The sequence below is a fragment of the Rhinopithecus roxellana genome, chromosome 15, assembly GCF_007565055.1.
Source record: "Rhinopithecus roxellana isolate Shanxi Qingling chromosome 15, ASM756505v1, whole genome shotgun sequence".
Classification (NCBI taxonomy): Eukaryota; Metazoa; Chordata; class Mammalia; order Primates; family Cercopithecidae; genus Rhinopithecus; species Rhinopithecus roxellana.
Genome location: NC_044563.1, coordinates 23,003,135 through 23,021,697, shown reverse-complemented (window position 1 = coordinate 23,021,697; position 18,563 = coordinate 23,003,135). Strand labels below are relative to the sequence as shown.

Below are 18,563 nucleotides of genomic sequence, written 5' to 3'. Positions count from 1 at the left end.
TCAAGTCAATTTCCTGATTTGTGATAATGGGGAAGTTTATACAATTTTTCTACAACTTATTGCTCCCAGAGGGGAGCGTTTCAAGAAGGGCATGGGTAATGGTTTTGAACATTACAGTTGCGCAAAACTGTTTAATTTTTCTAAGCCTAGCTCATCAGAGAGATTTTTCAGCAGTTTCTAACATGATACAAAAGTCATATGGCAGAAAGTGTCCATTGAATTCAGGAGAAAGATCATTTGATTAACCATTTTGAGACAAGCCCCAGTGGAACAGTGGGAGTTGAAACAGTGAGCCAAACATTACACTGAACATAAAGAAGAGGCAGAGGTACAGACCACTCTCAGGAATATTTACTTTATATAGAGGGGATGGGCAATAGATACAATTGGTTGTTGTTCTAAGGAGTTTCCTTTATTAGTTTGGAGAGGGGGAGATTTGAACATATAGTAATGAAATGTTTAAAGGAAAGAGGCAATATAGAGAAGTTAACAAGGAAAGAAACAATCTGCAGAGCTAGATCTGAGGAGGCTCCTAGGAGGGAAACGGCATGGAAATGCAAATGGATGGATTTATTTGAGACAAGAGAAGGGATGCCATTTTTTTTTCCCCATTTCAACAAGGTTACATGGAAAAGGATAATGTGCATATTGACAAGGTTATACGCTTTTAGGTAGTACTGATGTAACCCCAGTGAGGGCTTCAAAAGCAATGGTAGCACAGCACACAATTAGGAGCACATGGTCTAAGGGCCAACCCTGGATTTACATTGCAGTTCACCCTCTTAACAGCATAACCTTGAGAAAGCAATTTAACATGCTAGTGCCTTGTTTCCCAGTGATTATAATCATGCACTTACCCACCTTGAGTGGTCTAAAGAATTGATCAGTTAACACATATAAATTCATATAACAGTGCTGTGCATAGTAAGGTCTATATGTGTTCACCAGCATCAGAGTGTGAAGCACGGATTGTCCCACTTCCGCTGGAAGTGCCTGAGTGATGGCAGATTCAGAGATTTTAATAGAAGACTATTTGAAGGGAATAATGCAGAGCACAAAAAGACCTGGTGCAACATACAAGTGTTAAGCAGCATCGAGGACCCAGTTTAAATTGGGGGTCACGGCCAGGCGTGGTAGCTCACGCCTGTAAGGGAGGCTGAGACGGGCAGATCACCTGAGGTCAGGAGTTTGAGAACAGCCTGACCAATATGGTAAAACCCTGTCTCTACTAAAAATACAAAAAAGTAAATAAATAAAATTAGCCAGGCATTGTGGCGTGCGCCTGTAGTCCCAGCTACTCGGGAGGCTGAAATGGGAGAATTGCTTGAACCCTGGAGGCGGAGGTGAGCTAAGATCCTGGCACTGCACTCCAGCCTGGGCGACAGAGAGAGACTCGGCAAAAAAAAAAAAAAAAAAAAAAAAGAGAAAAATTAAATAAACAATAAATAAATTAAGGGTCACAAATATGTATTCCAACCATCTTCAAGCTTCTCCTCGCTTCACCTGGTATAGATGGATGGGATGAAGGCAGACAGTTGCGTCAACCCAACTAGACGCTGTGAAGGAACAACAATGAGGTGGTGGAATTGAGAGAACCCTAACAATAGATAGTCTGAAGTAACAGAACATGGAGACTAAGTTAGGTATGTTAACAAATAAAAGGGGCTTTATAAAGAGAGAGACTAGAGAAATGAACGGTAGAAAAGGTGGGAAATTGGTATTCTTCAATTTTCTGAGGAAGATGGATAGAATATAGGGAATTATGGTAAACTGACTTCCATAATTCAAAGACACTGCAGACAACTTGAGGCCTTGCCTTCCCTGCACTGGACTGGAATACAACTGGGGAAAGGGCGGGGCCCATAGCAGAGAGGAGAACAAAGAGAATTGTGATGGAACTGGGTGGGGGCAGGGTTTGAAGGCTGTGAGTGTTGGACCCCATAATCACTTGGTCCAGGACAGGCAGTAGGCGTGAGGGGGCGCCCTAAGGTTCCACGGCATGTGCCTGTACTGCTGGGACATCGAGCCTTCCCAAGTCAGCCCTGTGAGTCTGCTGGGGTCTATAACCTCACCTCTGCTACTCTGTCCTGTGCCTTGAGCTCCAGGTCACTGTGGCCTTGCCCATGGTACTTCTAGCTCTTGCAAATGTGGTTTGGTGGTTGGGGTTGGGAAATTCCAGGTGATGTAGACAGACTACGTCCTGACTGCTGGACCCCCCTGAAACAAGAAAAAGCTCCACCTACTGTGTGCTTAGAGGTCAGGTGCATCAACTGTATATTGACTGACCCATTGACCTGCCCTAGGAGATGGAGTGGAAATTACAGAAGTAGGGAGCAGGATAAAGTTCTCAATTGTCAGATGTGGAACAGATTTCTCTTGGGTCTTCTGGTTAAAAGATTGGATGAAAATGAGTGAAGGAAGAGGTATTTAAGGTACAATCAAGAAAAGAGGAAGTGATGAGAATCTCACTAACAGCCAAGCTCCCTGTGCTTCAGAAAACCACACGATCTCAATACATCACCAATTATTCCTAGGCTTTGAAACCAGATTGAAGACTAGATTGTTCAATGGCACCGCTGAAGCCCTGTACAAGCAGAAACATGCATTTTTCTATTTCTCATACATTCTTTCCCTCCTAAATAACTGTTTTCTTATTTCTCATATTCTGCCTTTTATCTGTAAGGTGGCTCACAGTTGGTTCTTTTTATCATAATACTGCCTCCATCTTCCACCACAATTTTTATCTTAGATGTTTTAATTCTGAACCTGCCTTTTTTTCTTTTTTCTTTTTTTTTTTTAACCTGCCTCTTATAGTCGAAATGATTCATATAATACATAAATGTAAAAGTAGCATAGGCTTACTGTTATAATAACTAATTTACTATTTTTTAATGACTTTTTTGTGTGTCAATGTGTTTTAATTTTGCATATTATATAGGAAGGACCAAGACAACATCATCCTTCAGAAGTCACTGAGCGGCAGGTAATGTTTAAATAAAGAACTAGGTTCTGGTTGTTTAAACATTGTGCATGTAACTTGTTCCTTTATGTAGTTGTCCCTAACATAATAGAACTTGTATTAAGTAGACACTTCGGTATATTTCTTGGGACTCTGGGATCTCACGACTACTATTGGAATGGGTCTTAACTAGAGTAAAGTAAATGACTTATGTTATTTTTTCATGTAACATTTGATACATATACAAAAACATATGTGGCAGATACAATTTATAAACTATAATATGTCTCCCATTTAAGGATTAAGATATTCGGTATTTCTGAATCCAGCTAGGGAATGCTTTTTTTTTTTTCTTTCTTTCTTTATTTTTTTTTTTTTTGAGACGGAGTCTCGCTCTGTAGCCCGGGCTGGAGTGCAGTGGCGGGATCTCAGCTCACTGCAAGCTCCGCCTCCCGGGTTTACGCCATTCTCCTGCCTCAGCCTCCAGAGTAGCTGGGACTACAGGCGCCCGCCACCTCGCCCGGCTAGATTTTTGTATTTTTTTAGTAGAGACGGGGTTTCATCGTGTTAGCCAGGATGGTCTCGATCTCCCGACCTCGTGATCCGCCCGTCTCGGCCTCCCAAAGTGCTGGGATTACAGGCTTGAGCCACCGCGCCCGGCCTAGGGAATGCTTTTCTATTCCACCTCCTAAGATCTCTCCCAGAGGTAACCACCATCTGGAATTTTAGTTACATCAATCTCTTCCTTTTCTTTCATAGTTTGTTACATACGTGCCTCTATGAGTGCATTATTTGCTTTTGCTTGGTTTTGAACTTTATAAACATAAGATCACGCAAAATTTAGTGTATGATTTACTCTTTCTTCTCAATATTATTTCCTAAGATTTGTCTATATTGCTGTATATAGTTTCTTTACTTTCCCTGCTGTTCAATATTTTGTCATGGAACATAACACAGTTCATTAATCCTTTCTCTTGTTTATGGACATTGTGTTATTTTTACATTTTCCTAAAATGAATAGTACTACTGCAAACATTCTAGTACACGGCTTCTTTCCCCATGCACAAGAATGCCATTTGATTATTTAGGCAGGAATGCAATGGTTAAATCATAGGGAAAGCAAATTTTCTATTGTTAGAAAGTAGTGTCACATTGTTTTCAAAGCAATTGTTCAAGTTTATACTCCATTAGCAGTGGATTTTTTTAAAAGTTTGTTTTCAAAGCAATTGTACCAATTTATACTTCATTGGAAGTGGATAAAAAAGTTATTGTTATTCATATCCTTTTTATTCTATTACTGTATTTCATTATCTTCAAAGAATTCTAGTTTGATCTCCTAGGTCTCTGCTACTGTAGATTCCATACAATGGTGGCATAAAAATCTATGTGTGTCATGCAACATTTCAAAGGAGTGAATAATTGTTTTCTTGCTTCCGTAGAGAAAATTCCCTAGGTGTCTTTAATAACATTATGTTTAAAGTAAAAGTAAACACACTAATCTATGTGTCTGGATCTATTTAAATGTACACAGTGGTAAGATGAGAATCAAGAATAGTCTATTTGAAAACTCTACTGATGCTCCAATGTGGTTTTCTTCACCTATGAACCACACATTTGAACAAAAGGGATTTTCCCCCCTATTTCTATGTAGTTATGTAAACCGTTTGCAGTGGTGGCGTTTACCTTTTTTATTGACACAAACCAAAAATATAATCAGCATGTTATCTTTATATGTTACAAAAAAGTATGATTTTTCTTTCATTTTAATTTTTTTAAAGCTTGCAAATAAACGTATTCAGAATATGCAAAACCTAAAGAAAGAGAAGAGAAGATTGAATAAAAGGTTTGCAAGGCCTTCTCCTATTCCAGAACCAGGACTCCTAGTAAGTATAGAGGTTTCACTAAAATTAACAGATCATTAAATGCAACTGACATCCTCATTTTAATTCATGTAATATCCACTATAAATTTTGTTTTTCCCTTTCTCTTTGAGAAATTTGTAATTTCAGTCTTAAAAGTCTTATAATCAAATTCTCATCTATTATTTAAATATCCTTTGTAGTCATCTCCTGGAGGTGATATGGTTTAATGAAAAGAGGATTATCTTTGAAACCAGGTTATTTTGGACTCCAGTTCTTGTTTTGCCATATGTTAGATGACTACATAAAGTTAATCACTTAAATCTTTTGGCTATATATCTGAAAATTTATTGCCAAATTTAAGGTCACATTAGTTCTCTTATGTATTATCTCCTAGAAGTTTTGCAGTTGTATACATTAAATTTAGGTCTATGATCCATAGCGAGTTAATGTTAATGAAAGGTGTCAGTGCCCAGATTATTATCATTATCATTTTCATGTAGATATCAAGTTCTAGTACCATTTGTTGAAAAGACTATCTTTTCTCTATTGTATTGCCTTTGCTTCCATATCAAAGGTTTATTGACTATATATTTGTGTGGGTTTATTTCTGAGTCCCCTATTCTGTTTCATTGAATCCTGCTTTTCACCAATACCATACTGTCTTGAAAACTATAGATTTACAGTAAGTCTAGAAATCAGGTAGTGTCAGTCCTCTTCTGTTCTTCTCCCTCAATGTTGTGTTGGCTATTCTGGAACTTTTCCCTTTCAATATAAAATTTAGAATCAGTTTGGTGAAATCTACAAAGTAACTTGCTATAATTTTTATTGGGATTGTGCTGGATCCAAAGGATCAGTTTGGAAATAACTGATATCTTAAACAACATTCAGTCTTCCTATAAATTAACATAGAATTTCTCCTATTTATTTAGATCATTTTTTTACCTGAGTTTTATAATTTTCCTGATCCAGATTTTATACATATTTTCTTGGATTTATGCCTAAGTATTTCATTTTTTTGCTAATTTAAATGGCAGGCTGTTTTTCACTTTGCATTCAAACTGTTCATTGTTGGCATAAAGGAAATCAATTGAATTTTCTGTATTAAACTTACATCCTGTAACCTTACTATAATTGTTTATTACTTCCAAGAGTTTTTTTGGTTGTTTTTTATTGCTATTGTTGATTCTTTGGGATTTTCTACTTAGACAGGTCATCTGTGAAGGAAGACATGGAACAATTTATTTCTTTCTTCTCAAATGGTATAACATTTATTTCCTTTTCTTGTCTTACTGTATTAGCTATGTCTTCCATTATGATGTTGAACAGAAGTGAGAAGGTACATTTTTGCCTTTTTCCTAATGTTAACTGAAAAAATATCTGGTTTCTTGCCAGTAACTATAATGTTAGGTGTAGGTATTTTAGAGATGTTCCTTATTAAGTGAAAGACATCCCTCTCTACACCTACTACTGAGAACTTTTATCATAAATTGGTATTGGATTTTGTCAAATTCTCATTATGCATTGTTGATATGATCATATGACTTTTCTCCTTTAGACTTTTGATATGATGATTTTCATTACATAATTTTTAGATGCTGAAACAGCCTTACATTCTTGGGATAAGTCTCAGATTGTGTATAGTTATTTTTACACGTTTGGATCAATTTGCTAACATTCTGTTGAGAATTTTTACATCTATGTTCATGAGAGATATTTGTCTGTCATTTTCCTTTCTTTTAATATATTTTTCTGGTTTTGGTATTAGGATAATGCTAGCCTCACAGAATGAGTCAAGATGTATTACCTCTGCTTCTATTTTCTGCAAGATATTGCAAAGAATTAGTAAAGTGTCTGTTTTACATATTTGGTAGAATTAATCAGTGAAACCATCTGGGTCTAGTATTTTCTATTTTGAAAGATTGGTAATTATTAATTTTTTTAAATATATCATAATCCTATCTAGATTATCTGTGTCTCGTATGAATTTTAGTAGATTGAATCCTTTTTAGATTTAGTCAGTTTTACCTAAGTTTTCAAGTTTATGAGCATAGAGCTGTTGGTTATATTCTTTTATTATTCTTTTAATGTTCATGGGATTGGCAGTTATGGGCTCTCTTTTATTTATAATGTTAGTGATTTGTGTCTTCTTTGGTTAGTCTGGCAAAAGTTTATCAATTTTACTAATATTTTCAAAGAATTATATTTTGGTTTCATTAATTTTCTCTATTTTATTCTGTTTTCAATTTCATAGACTTCTGCTCTAGTTTTTACGTCTTTTCTACTGCTTACTTTGGGTTTAATTTGTTCTTCTTCTTCTGGTTTCCTAAGGTGAAATCTTAGACTATTGAGTATAGATCTACTTCTTTTCTAATATATTAATGCTATAAAATTTCTCTAAGCATCACTTTCACTATATCCCATAAATTTTAATAAATCATATTTTCACTTTCATTTTGTTCAGAATAGTCTAAATTTCTTTTGAAACCTCTTCATTGATCCATGTGCTAGTTATAAGTATATTCTTAATTTCCAAATATTTGAGGATTTTCCAGTTATCTTTCTTGCTATTGGTTTCCAGTTTAACTCCATTGTGGTCTGAGAACACGCTTTGTATGATTTCTATCCTTTGAAATTTGTTAATGTATATTTTAGTAACATTGAATGTGATCTGTCTTGGTGAACGTTCCATGTATCTTGAGAAAAATGTGTATTCTGCTGTTATTAAATAAAGTAACTATTAATGTCAATTAAATCCAACTGACTGATGGTGCTGTTCGGTTCAAACATATTCTTACAGATTTTCTGCCTGCTAGATCTGTCAATTACTGTTAGAAGGAATTGACATTTCCAGCTATAATAGCAGATGTGTTTATTTCTTCGTGCACTTTTATCAGTTTTTGCCTCACATATTTTGACGTTCTGTTGTTAGGCACAAACACATTAAGGATTACTATGTAATTTTACCTTCGTTATTACTATGTAATGCCCCTCTTTATCATTGACAATTGTCTTGCTCAGAAGTCTGGTTTGTCTGAAATTAATAATGCTACTTCAGCTTTCTTTTGATTATTGTTAGCAAGGTATATCTTTCTCCATCCCTTTGACTCTATCTGCCCTTATACTTAAAGTGAGTTTCTTGTAAACAACATACAGTTGTGTATTGTATTTTTATTTACCCTGACAGTGTTTGTCTTTAAGATCATTGACATCTGAAGTGATTATTGATATAGTTGAGTTAGTATGTGCCTTATCTGTTACTGTCTTTTAGTTGTGGATGTTTTTTCTTTCATTTATGTCTTTTATTTTTCCATTCTTCTTCTGCATTCTCTAGTTTTGAGCAATTTATATTATTCAATATTCTCTCCTGTCTTAGCATCTCAATTATACTTGTTTTATTTTATTTTTTTTTTATTTATTATTTATTTATTTATTTATTTATTTATTTATTTATTTTGAGACAGAGTCTCCCTCTGTTGCCCAGGCTGGAGTGCAGTGGCCGGATCTCAGCTCACTGCAAGCTCCGCCCCCCGGGTTTACGCCATTCTCCTGCCTCAGCCTCCCGAGTAGCTGGGACTACAGGCACCCGCCACCACGCCCGGCTAGTTTTTTGTATTTTTTTAGTAGAGACGGGGTTTCACCGTATTAGCCAGGATGGTCTCGATCTCCTGACCTCGTGATCCGCCCATCTCGGCCTCCCAAAGTGCTGGGATTACAGGTTTGAGCCACCGCGCCTGGCTATTTTTTAACTTTTTCTGTAGTTTCCTTTGCATTTGAACTATACATTTATAATTTGTTCAAGTTCACTTTCAGATAACACTATTCGACTTTATGGGTAATGCGGTTACCTTATGACACAGTATTCCCATTCCCCTTTTCTTATTCTTCATAACATTATTGTCATTCACTTCTCCGTAAAATATAAAAAACACATACATTGTTGCAATTATTATTTTGAACAAATTATTACCTAGATCAGTTAGAATAAGACAGATAAAATATTTTATTTTACCTTCTTTTTTTTATTTCATTTCTAATGTTCTTCCTTTCTTTATGTACGTCCAAGTTTCTGACTTACAACATTTTCCTTTTCTCTGAAAATTTCTTAACTATCTCTGTGTGGGCAAGTCTACTAGTAACAAATATTCCTTCCATTTTTGTTTGTCTGAGGAAGTCTTTAGTTCTCTTTCACTCTGGAAGGATACTTGCACATGATACGGAATCCTGGGTTTCTGCTCTTTTTCTTTGAACACTTTAAATATCTTACTCCATTGTCTTATTACTTGCATGATTTCTGTAAAGAAATCCTATGTAATTGTTGTTATTCATGTTCCTATTTATGTAAGTTATCCTACCACTTTTCCCCAGCTTCTTTCAAGATTTCATTTTTGTCTGATTTTTTGGCAGTTTAAATATCATATGTCTCTAGATGTAGACATTTATCTGGTGTTTATCCTGCTTTGTGTCTTACGAATTTTCTGGATCTGTGGTTTGTTGTCTATCATTAACTTTAGAAGGTTCTCATCTATTTTTATGTCAATATTTATTGCTTCTCCTCCTTCTCTTCCTTCCTTCCTTTCTTCTTCCTTCTTGTTTCTTCTTCTTCCTCTTCCTCTCCTTCTTCCTTCTTTTTCTCCAATTGTGTATATTTATACTTTTTGTAATTTTTGCTCAGTTTTTTAATAATGTATTCCTTTTTTTATACTTTTTTCTCTTTATTGTTAGTTTGGAACGTTTCTATTTACATATCTTTAAGCTAATTATTTTTTTTTCCTCTGAGTTCAGCCTATTAATGAGCCTATCAATGTCATGCTTCATCTCCATTAAAATATTTTAGACTTTTAGTGTTAGTTTGATTTCTTCTTAGATTTTCCATTTTGCCTTATATTGCCCATCTTTTCTTGCATCATGTCCACTTTTCTATTAGAACTTAGCATATTTGTCATAATTATTGTATGTTCCTAGTCTGATAGCTCTAAAATATCTGCTATTATCTGAGTCTGGATCTGATTGATGCTTACTTTTTCACTTCAGATTGTTTCTGCCCTTTAGTGTGTCCCATCATTTTTATTGAAATTTGGACACAATGTGTTGGGTAACAGAAACTAAGAAAGATAAGCCTGTAGTGCAGGTTTTATGCTTATCTGACTAATATTTAGGCTGCATTTTCTGTTTACTGGCAGCTGTGATATCACAGGGTAAAATTTCTCCTGATTCAGTTTTGTCTTCCTCCTTATTTTTGGTCTTGCTAGGGACTCTTTCTTAAATAATATCTGAAGCTTGTAATTTTTTAAAGCTGGAATCCTCTGATATATATAGAAGACTAATTGTTGTGTTGGTAAGTTGTAGGTGAAGAAGAGTTCCATAGTTTATGATTAGGATTCAGTCTTTAAGTGAGTCTGTATCTATAACTGCCCAATGGGCTCATTTTGCAAACTACCCAGATAGAGTCAGTTTATCAAGACAGGGGAATTGCAATAGAGAAAGTGTTTAATACACATGGAACCAGCTAAACAGGAAACTAGAGCTTTACTATTACTCAAATCAGCCTCTCTGAAAATTTGGAGGCTAAGCTTTTTCAAGGATAGTTTTATGGGCAGGGGCCTATGGGAACGGGCTCTTGGTTGATTGGGAATGAAATCACAGGGGTATAGAAAATGCCCCCTCATGAGATGAGTCCACTTCTGGGTGGGGACCACAAGACTAGTTGAGCTAAGAGTCTTGGGTCCATATCAGGCTGCCTAGTCATCAGAAATGCAAAAGCCTAAAAAGACATGTCAAAAGGTCAATCCTAGTTTCTACAATAGTGAATAGGGGAAGTTGCAAATCTTGTGACCTCCAGAATAATGGGTGGTAATCATTTGACTATGCCTGCATCTTAGCAGAATTCAGGCCACTCTCATCCTTCTAACCTTGTGGCCTTTCATTAGTTTTACAAAGGTGGTTTAGTTTTGGGGAAGGGCTATTATGAAACTGTAAACTAAATTTCTCCTATAGTTAGCTTTGTCCATGCCCGGAATAACCAAGGGCAGTTGGGAGGTGAAAGGCAAGATGGAGTTGGTTAGATCAGAAGTCTTTACTGTCATAATTTTTCACTGCAAGAGCAGTTTCCTATCCCTCGGATGTAAATTTCACAACTTCTTCTTTGCTATTTTCTCCATTAGGTGAGATAGGAAAGCTATAGGGAACAGGAGTTGTATATTTCCTTTCCCCTAAGTCACTTAGAATTTGGTAAAACCCAATTTATTTAGGCTCTGCTAAAATAATTTCTCTTGAGAGCATGCTCTGGTAAAGAGAAAGGAGAGCTCTGAGGTATTTTTAAATGATTACTTTTCCCCTTTCACTACTAGAAGCAAAAAAAGATTGTTCTCTGATCTTTACAGTGAGATCTAGTGAGGCTCCTGGAGGTAAAATTTAGGAAACTATGGAAGCTTCCTTAAGACTGTCCTGTCTACACCCAGAGCTTTGAATTTAAGCTCATGCATACTGAACCTCTAGCCATTCATCAAATAAAGTTGACATGTTCCCACTGGTATTGGCCTTAGCAGAAGGCTTCTGTTCCTGGCAAGCTCTGATTCTCCACATCCACTTGTCTGTCTCTCTGGTTTTCAGGGCAGTAGTTTGCCCTGTGGCCTCACTTCTCTGCTGAATATAACAAGATTAATTGCTTTTCAGTTTGTTCTGCCTTTTTCTTATTGTAAGGATGGAAGGAACAAGCTCTTTATGAAAGCTCCACTTAAATCTCTTTGATGAAAATTGGTTTACTGGCCACCCCTAGCTGCAAATAAATTTATCTGAAGACGTGAAAAATTAAACTGACTTCCTTGCTGCCCTGAAGAGAATAGAGGTACCATTAGCATGGAAGAAAGTACTTTCCTTCCTTTTTTAGACTGTGAGGATTCTCTTTCTGTAATTTCCTCCTCTCTGAGATTTTGGAGAAAATGCATACTATGAGTAAAAGTTCAACCCATTGGCTTTGTTTTCCATTTGTTTTTGCATAATGAATGGAACTTATACATTGCCATACAGAAACCCAGGACCATCAACTATACACAGTTAGTGTTTTGCCTTAAATATCAACAAATCTCTTTCCTTGCTGATACACCAGTGTTTATAACCCCAACTCCATAATCTGTGTCTCTCTTTTAAGCATTAAAATATGCCTATGCAACATATATTTTCATCTTCCAAGTTATCTCTTAGTATAAAGTATAATAATTTGAGATATGGGAAAGAAAAGAGAATTATTCCTGAATCTACCTTTCTATAGTGCAAGACAATTGCCACCATTTCTGAACCAAGTACCTCTTGATTCATTTACACACAGTTATTGGTCACTCTTTCTATCCCTTTGTCATTTCAGTATCTAGTATCATCAATCATTTTTTCTTCCATGACTTGGCCCTTAACAAACCATCTAAGGTTTTTAATTTCAAAAACTCCTGTTTTTAACTAAAATTAGAACTACCATTTGATCCAGCAATCCCACTACTGGGTATCTACCCAGAGGAAAATACGTCTTTATATCAAAAAGGCACTTACACAGGCGTGTTTATAGAAGTGCAGTTTGCAATTGCAAAAATGTGGAACAAGCCTAAATGCACATCAAACAACCAGTGGATAAAGAAAATCTGGTATATAGATAAAATGGAACAGCCATAAAATGGAACAAAATAATGGCATTTGCAGCAACCTGGATGAAGTTGCAGACCATTATTCTAAGTGAAGAAATTCAGGAATGGAAAATAAAATATTATGTATTCTTGATATAGGAGTTAAGAAGAAATTACTTAGGCAGATAGTGAGGGTATGGAAGTCCTTGTTAAGGTTTTCCTTTTAATGAAAAGCAGCCCCAAATCATTTTCCTTCTAACAAAGGGCAGGCTATAAAATCGAGCTGCAGACATAGATGCTGGCCATTGTGCCAATCATATTCAAAATGATAGCTCCATCTTCCCTTCTCTGCCAGCTACATGTATAGTAAGAAGCAGAGAAGATGTCAATGGTCAAGGGGAAAATTCATCTGCCTAATAAGATTAGGGTGAGGTAGCCAGCCTTCCCTGTATGCTATGTAAACATCATACCTGATTGAACCAATCTGTGAGCCCTATATAAATCAGATGCCTCCTCAAACCTGACTATAAAATCTGTGGCTTCTACCACTGGCCAGTCTTTCCTCTCAGGAATCTCCTCTCTCTCACTAGAGAGAGAGCTATTTTCTGGTCTCTTTCTTCCTCCTATTAAACCTCCACTCCTAAATTCCTCATGTGTGTCCATGTCCTAAATTTTCTTGGCACGAGACAGTGAACCCTGGGTATTTACCCCAGACAACGTAGCTGCCTCATTCTCACCTACAAGTGGGAGCTAAGCCATGAGGTCACGAAGGCATAAGAATGATATAATGGACTTTAGGGACACACGGGGAAGGAAGGGAGGAAAGTGAGGGCTAAAAGACTATACCCAATGTATAGTCTTTATATAAACCAATATCGTGTATATTGGTCTGTTGATGAGTACAGCAAAATCTCAGAAATCACCACTAAAAATCTTGTGAATATAACCCAAACCACCTGTTCCCCCCAAAAAATTGAAATAAGTTGCTATAAACTGAAAGAAAGCTCTCCCTTTTTTTCTTGAAGTGCCAGATGCTTTTTAAAGAAATGTCCACAAAACTGTTCTATACCATCCATCCCACCAACTCGTTTGAGATTTCAGAGACAACTAAAATGATTCACAAACAAATAAGAATATACGAAATAAGATATATTAAATATGAAAATCCTAAGTTCACTCTGGTACTTATGTTTTCATCTCTATTAATACAAAAATTCTGGAATTGTCTTCAGAACATCCAGATACTTTTTACTGATGGTATTGGGCATTTATAAAAGCTCTGACAACTCGTAAAAGAGAAAGTACACCTTCCTTCCAAGAAAGAACACTGAGGAGCTCAAAGGTCCAAAATACACACTATGCTAACAGGCTTCTCTTCACTTTTCAGAGAAGGGTAATAACAAGAAGTTACTGTGAAAACCCTATTCTAGTTTTTCTTCTATATATTGACCAAGATGTGTGTATATCCTATTTAAGCTCAGGCATTCAGTGCTTCTCAAATGTGGTCAAAAACAGTTTAATTTTGCTTTGCTTAATTTCATTTTAATTTTCAAATCATTGTGGATTGATAATTTTTAACATATACAATCACTCATAATGTCATCATAGTATCAAATTGTTACAAATGAATATAAATGTTTACTCTCAATTTCTTGATTTATCTTGTCTCAAAGTGATAATGAATATGACACACCAGAAACCATACTGCAGAGTAACACTGCTTTAATCTTTGTTGATTCTTCTCATTTTATCTTTTCATCTTATACATTTTGCAGTTTGCTTTGTTATAAGCAGTATCCCTACTATTGCCCTCTTCTCCTTTTTTTCTGCTTAAATCGATCTTTAAGAAAAAATGCGATAATAGTTTTTGTACAATTTAAATGTTTTGGGACAAAATAAAGGCCTGAATTCCTAAAAATAAGTACTTTATTTGGCAAATAAGTTGTGCCTCCCAGTAGAACAGAGGATATGTGATGAAGTTAGAACACAGTTGTTAAAAGAAGTTTGAAAAAATATTTTTGTTTTTAGTTTTATCTGCTAAACTTCTTTTTTTTTTTTTTTTCTTTTGAGACAAAGTCTTGCTCTGTTGGCCAGGCTGGAATGTAGTGGCACAACCTCTGCTCACTACAACTTCCACCTCCCGAGCTCAAGCAATTCTCCTGCCTCAGCCTCCCGAGTAGCTGGGATTACAGGCGCGTGCCACCATGCCCAGCTAATTTTTGTATTTTTAGTGGAGATGGGATTTCACCATGTTGGCCGGGCTGGTCTCAAACTCCTGACCTCAAGTAATCTACCTGTCTCAGCCTCCCAAAGTGTGGGGATTACAGGTGTAAGCCACCACGCCCGGACAATGTTTACATAATAAAACCTTTTAAAAATTATATTGTTAAGTACTTATGAATGTTAAAATTATCCTTAAATATTATTTTAAGGTTAAACTTCTGCCAATACTGATGTAGACAATTTTTTCATTTTTCTTGTCTTTTATTTGTCCCTGCTGCTGACTTTATTCTGGGTCATTTTAAAACATAAACACACTCAACAGATGCCTAAGATATGCTGCGTTAGTGACTCACAGAACATAAGACTTGGAAAATAAAAGCTTTATATTAACATCTCTATCACATCTATTATGTATAGAAATGACTTAGACCTTTCTCATAACTGATATCCTCGGTTTCTACAAATTCTTTCTGCTTGCAGTATTTGTTGTATGAATTACAGAGGATTGTTCTATATCATATCCATCTTCAGATATGATTTATTTGATGTTGATGTTTTTTGTATCTGGCTTCTATCTGAATGTGACCTTATTTTAGTTTAAAATAGCATTCCTAGCTATTAAGGATTATTTTTTACAATACTTCTTGTATGAAATAGTTTTTCCCTGAGACCATTTCCAAATCATTTATAATATATATAATCTTTCCTTATATAAATTTTAATTACATTCCTTATTCTTTGTGTATTTTAAATCTTGTCTAGTGGTCATCTTGAGAAAGCAGGAGTCTATTTGAAGGAAACCATGCTCCAGATCAAAATGTGTGGATTGTGAACATCAAGTGACATATCATGAATTGATCATCTGAAAAACAAATGTAATACTCCACCATTTCAGGAAAATAAACGCAGTACAAGTATATAATATCCAAGCTACATGCTCTAGAATTTTATTAAATACCATATCTCACTAACATGTTTTTTTTTCCCTGTGGTAAACTTGAAATGTGCTGCTTTTCAACAAATAATAATGATATGTGTAGGTAGGCTTTTGAAAAATATTATCATGTTTAAATTTTTGCAAATGTTTTATGACATATTTAGATGTTTAGAAGTATGGTTTAGTAATAGAACACCAGATTTCCTCTGATGTATATTTATAATGGCTTACGTTTAAACAAAATGTTTTTTTTTTTTTTTTTTTTTTTTGAGACGGAGTCTCGCTCTGTCGCCCAGGCTGGAGTGCAGTGGCCGGATCTCAGCTCACTGCAAGCTCCGCCTCCCGGGTTTATGCCATTCTCCTGCCTCAGCCTCCAGAGTAGCTGGGACTACAGGCGCCCACCACCTCGCCCGGCTAGTTTTTTGTATTTTTTTAGTAGAGACGGGGTTTCACCGTGTTAGCCAGGATGGTCTCGATCTTCTGACCTCGTGATCCGCCCGTCTCAGCCTCCCAAAGTGCTGGGATTACAGGCTTGAGCCACCGCGCCCGGCCACAAAATGTTTAAATACTTTAAACAGTCCTAGGAGACTGTTATTATAACTAACTCCTATATTATGTGTTGCTATTGCAGATAAGCCATAGTGTAATTAAAATGTCCATTTAAGGTAAAATTTGAATATTGAATTAAAATTTTACTTTTATGTATGAAATAAATGATAATTATCTCTGTCTCTCTAAAATTCTTTCTTAATTATAGTACTTAAGTAATTTATAATATGTAGATTGAATTATCACAATTATTTTATAAATTAAAAGATTACAGACTATTGGATTCACATGAACATTATATTTGGTAACCGACTTGCAATCTCTAAAATGCAATTTAAAGTGAGGTACAGGGAATTCTACTTTGGAAATGATGAAAGTACTGTAATTATGCTTCTAAAATAAGCAACTAGAAAATAGGACAAAATACTGAAGACAATGGTTTCCCAGAAATGGAACAAAAGTGAGAAGGACTGTGATTTCTGTGACAAGAGAAATAAATGAGAGGAATCTATAATTATCCATTTACTGCCTGGAGGAGCATTCCAGATCATCATCCAGGGAATAGGATTATAAGTAGAGCACAGTAGTAATCCTGAGTTGAAGGTGAGTTGATAAACAGAAATAAAAATTCAGGGAGTCTGAAGAAGCTGGAAGTTGTAGGGAAGGGTTCCACAGTAAGAACTATGAGAAGAACTTTGCAGATGTTCATATTGCTCATGTTGAGTCTTTGCTCATTGGTAAGCTGCATGTGCACAGAATGAAACTGAAAAAGGTCACATCATTTCATTCTTTCTGTTCTCCACAATGCCAGGTAGTAAAGAACTGGTTAGTGATAAGCTAAACAATCCTCAGCATTCACACCTCCAGAGGTAGATGTTTGAATTTTGGCCAGTGAGCATGGAGAGTCCTTGTTGTTCAAACAGGGCATTTAGTAGAGAGACCACAAGAGTCATGTATTAGTAGTAGTGGTAAATTACCTGTAGCATAAAGATGACTCTAGGCCTAGCCTAAGGATGCTTAAAAACTTGTTTGAAAAAAATCAGACTTATCTGCAAGTAACTGCCCACCGGCACAAAGACTACAAAATCCAGGTATTTAACATACACGATGTCTAGTATACAATAATAAATTTCTAGGCATGCCAAAAAGCAGGAAAACAAAACACATGATTGGGGGAAAATAAAATCAATAGAAACAGAAATAGAAATGAAAAAAATAGAATTAGAAAAAATTAATTTAAACATATATTACAAGTACATTAACTATGCTCAGTAATTGAAAAAAAAATGAACAAAAAGAGAGGAATGAAAGATTTAAAAAATAAGTAAATGTGACTTTTAAAAATACCAAAAATTCAAAAATCACTAAATTAAATTAACACTATATTAAATACAAATAAAGAAGTCACTAAAATTGAAGATATAATAAATATAGCAAGAAAAATCCAAACTGAAGCAAAGATAAAAAAGAGTGGGAAAATGACTAGTTCTTCACTGACTTGTGAGACTGTATCAACTGGTCTAACATATAAATAACTGGGTATGTCAGAATGAGTTGGGATGAGAATTTTAAAACCATTTTGTGTTAGTCTGTTCTCACACTGCTAATAAAGATATAGCCGAGTATGGGTAATTTATAAAGAAAAGAGGTTTAATGGACTCACAGTTCCACATGGCTGGGGAGGCCTCAAAATCATGGTGGAAGATGAAGAAAGAGTAAAGGGACTTCTAACACGGTGGCAGGCAAGGGAGAGCTTGTGCTTGCAGAGGAATTCCCATCTATAAAACCATCAGGTCTCATGAGACTTCACTACACTGAGAACAGCACAGGAAAGACCCGCCTCCATGGTTCAATTATCTCTCACTGGGTCCCTTCCACAACATGTGGGAATTACGGGAGCTACAATTCAAGATGAGATTTGGGTGGGGTCACAAACTATATCATTCTGCCCCTGGTCCCTCCCAAATCTTATGTCCTCACATTTCAAAACCAACTATACCTTCCTAACAGTCCCCCAAAGTCTTAACTCATTTCACTATTAACTTAAAAGTCCACAGTCCAAAGTTCCATCTTAGACAAAATCCCTTCTGCCTAGGAGCCTGTAAAATCAAAAGCAATTTAGTTTGTTTCTAGATACAATGAGGGTATAGGCATTGGGAAAGTACACCCATGCCAAATAGAAGAAATTGGACAAAACAAGAGGCTAAAGGTTCAATGCAAGTCCGAAATCCAGAGCAGAAGTCAAATCTTAAAGCTCCAAAATGATCTTCATTGACTCCATGTCTCACATCCAGGTCATGCTGATGCAAGCGGTAGGTTCCAATGGTCTTAGGCAGCTCCACCCCTGTGGCTTTGCAGGGTACAGCCCCCTCCTGGCTGCTTTCATGAGCTGGCATTGTCTGCAGCTTTTTCAGGCACATGGT

General features: G+C 35.9%; 1 protein-coding gene across 1 annotated transcript; it reads left to right on the top strand.

Moving 5' to 3' along the window:
• Nucleotides 1-1,945: 1,945 nt before the first annotated feature.
• Nucleotides 1,946-15,624, top strand: CCDC179 (coiled-coil domain containing 179). The gene is made up of 4 exons (XM_010381055.2): nt 1,946-2,044; nt 2,939-2,983; nt 4,738-4,842; nt 15,417-15,624. The coding sequence occupies exons 1-4, from the start codon at nt 2,000-2,002 to the stop codon at nt 15,426-15,428; spliced, it is 207 nt and encodes a 68-aa protein (XP_010379357.2). The 5' UTR covers nt 1,946-1,999; the 3' UTR covers nt 15,429-15,624.
• Nucleotides 15,625-18,563: the final 2,939 nt, after the last annotated feature.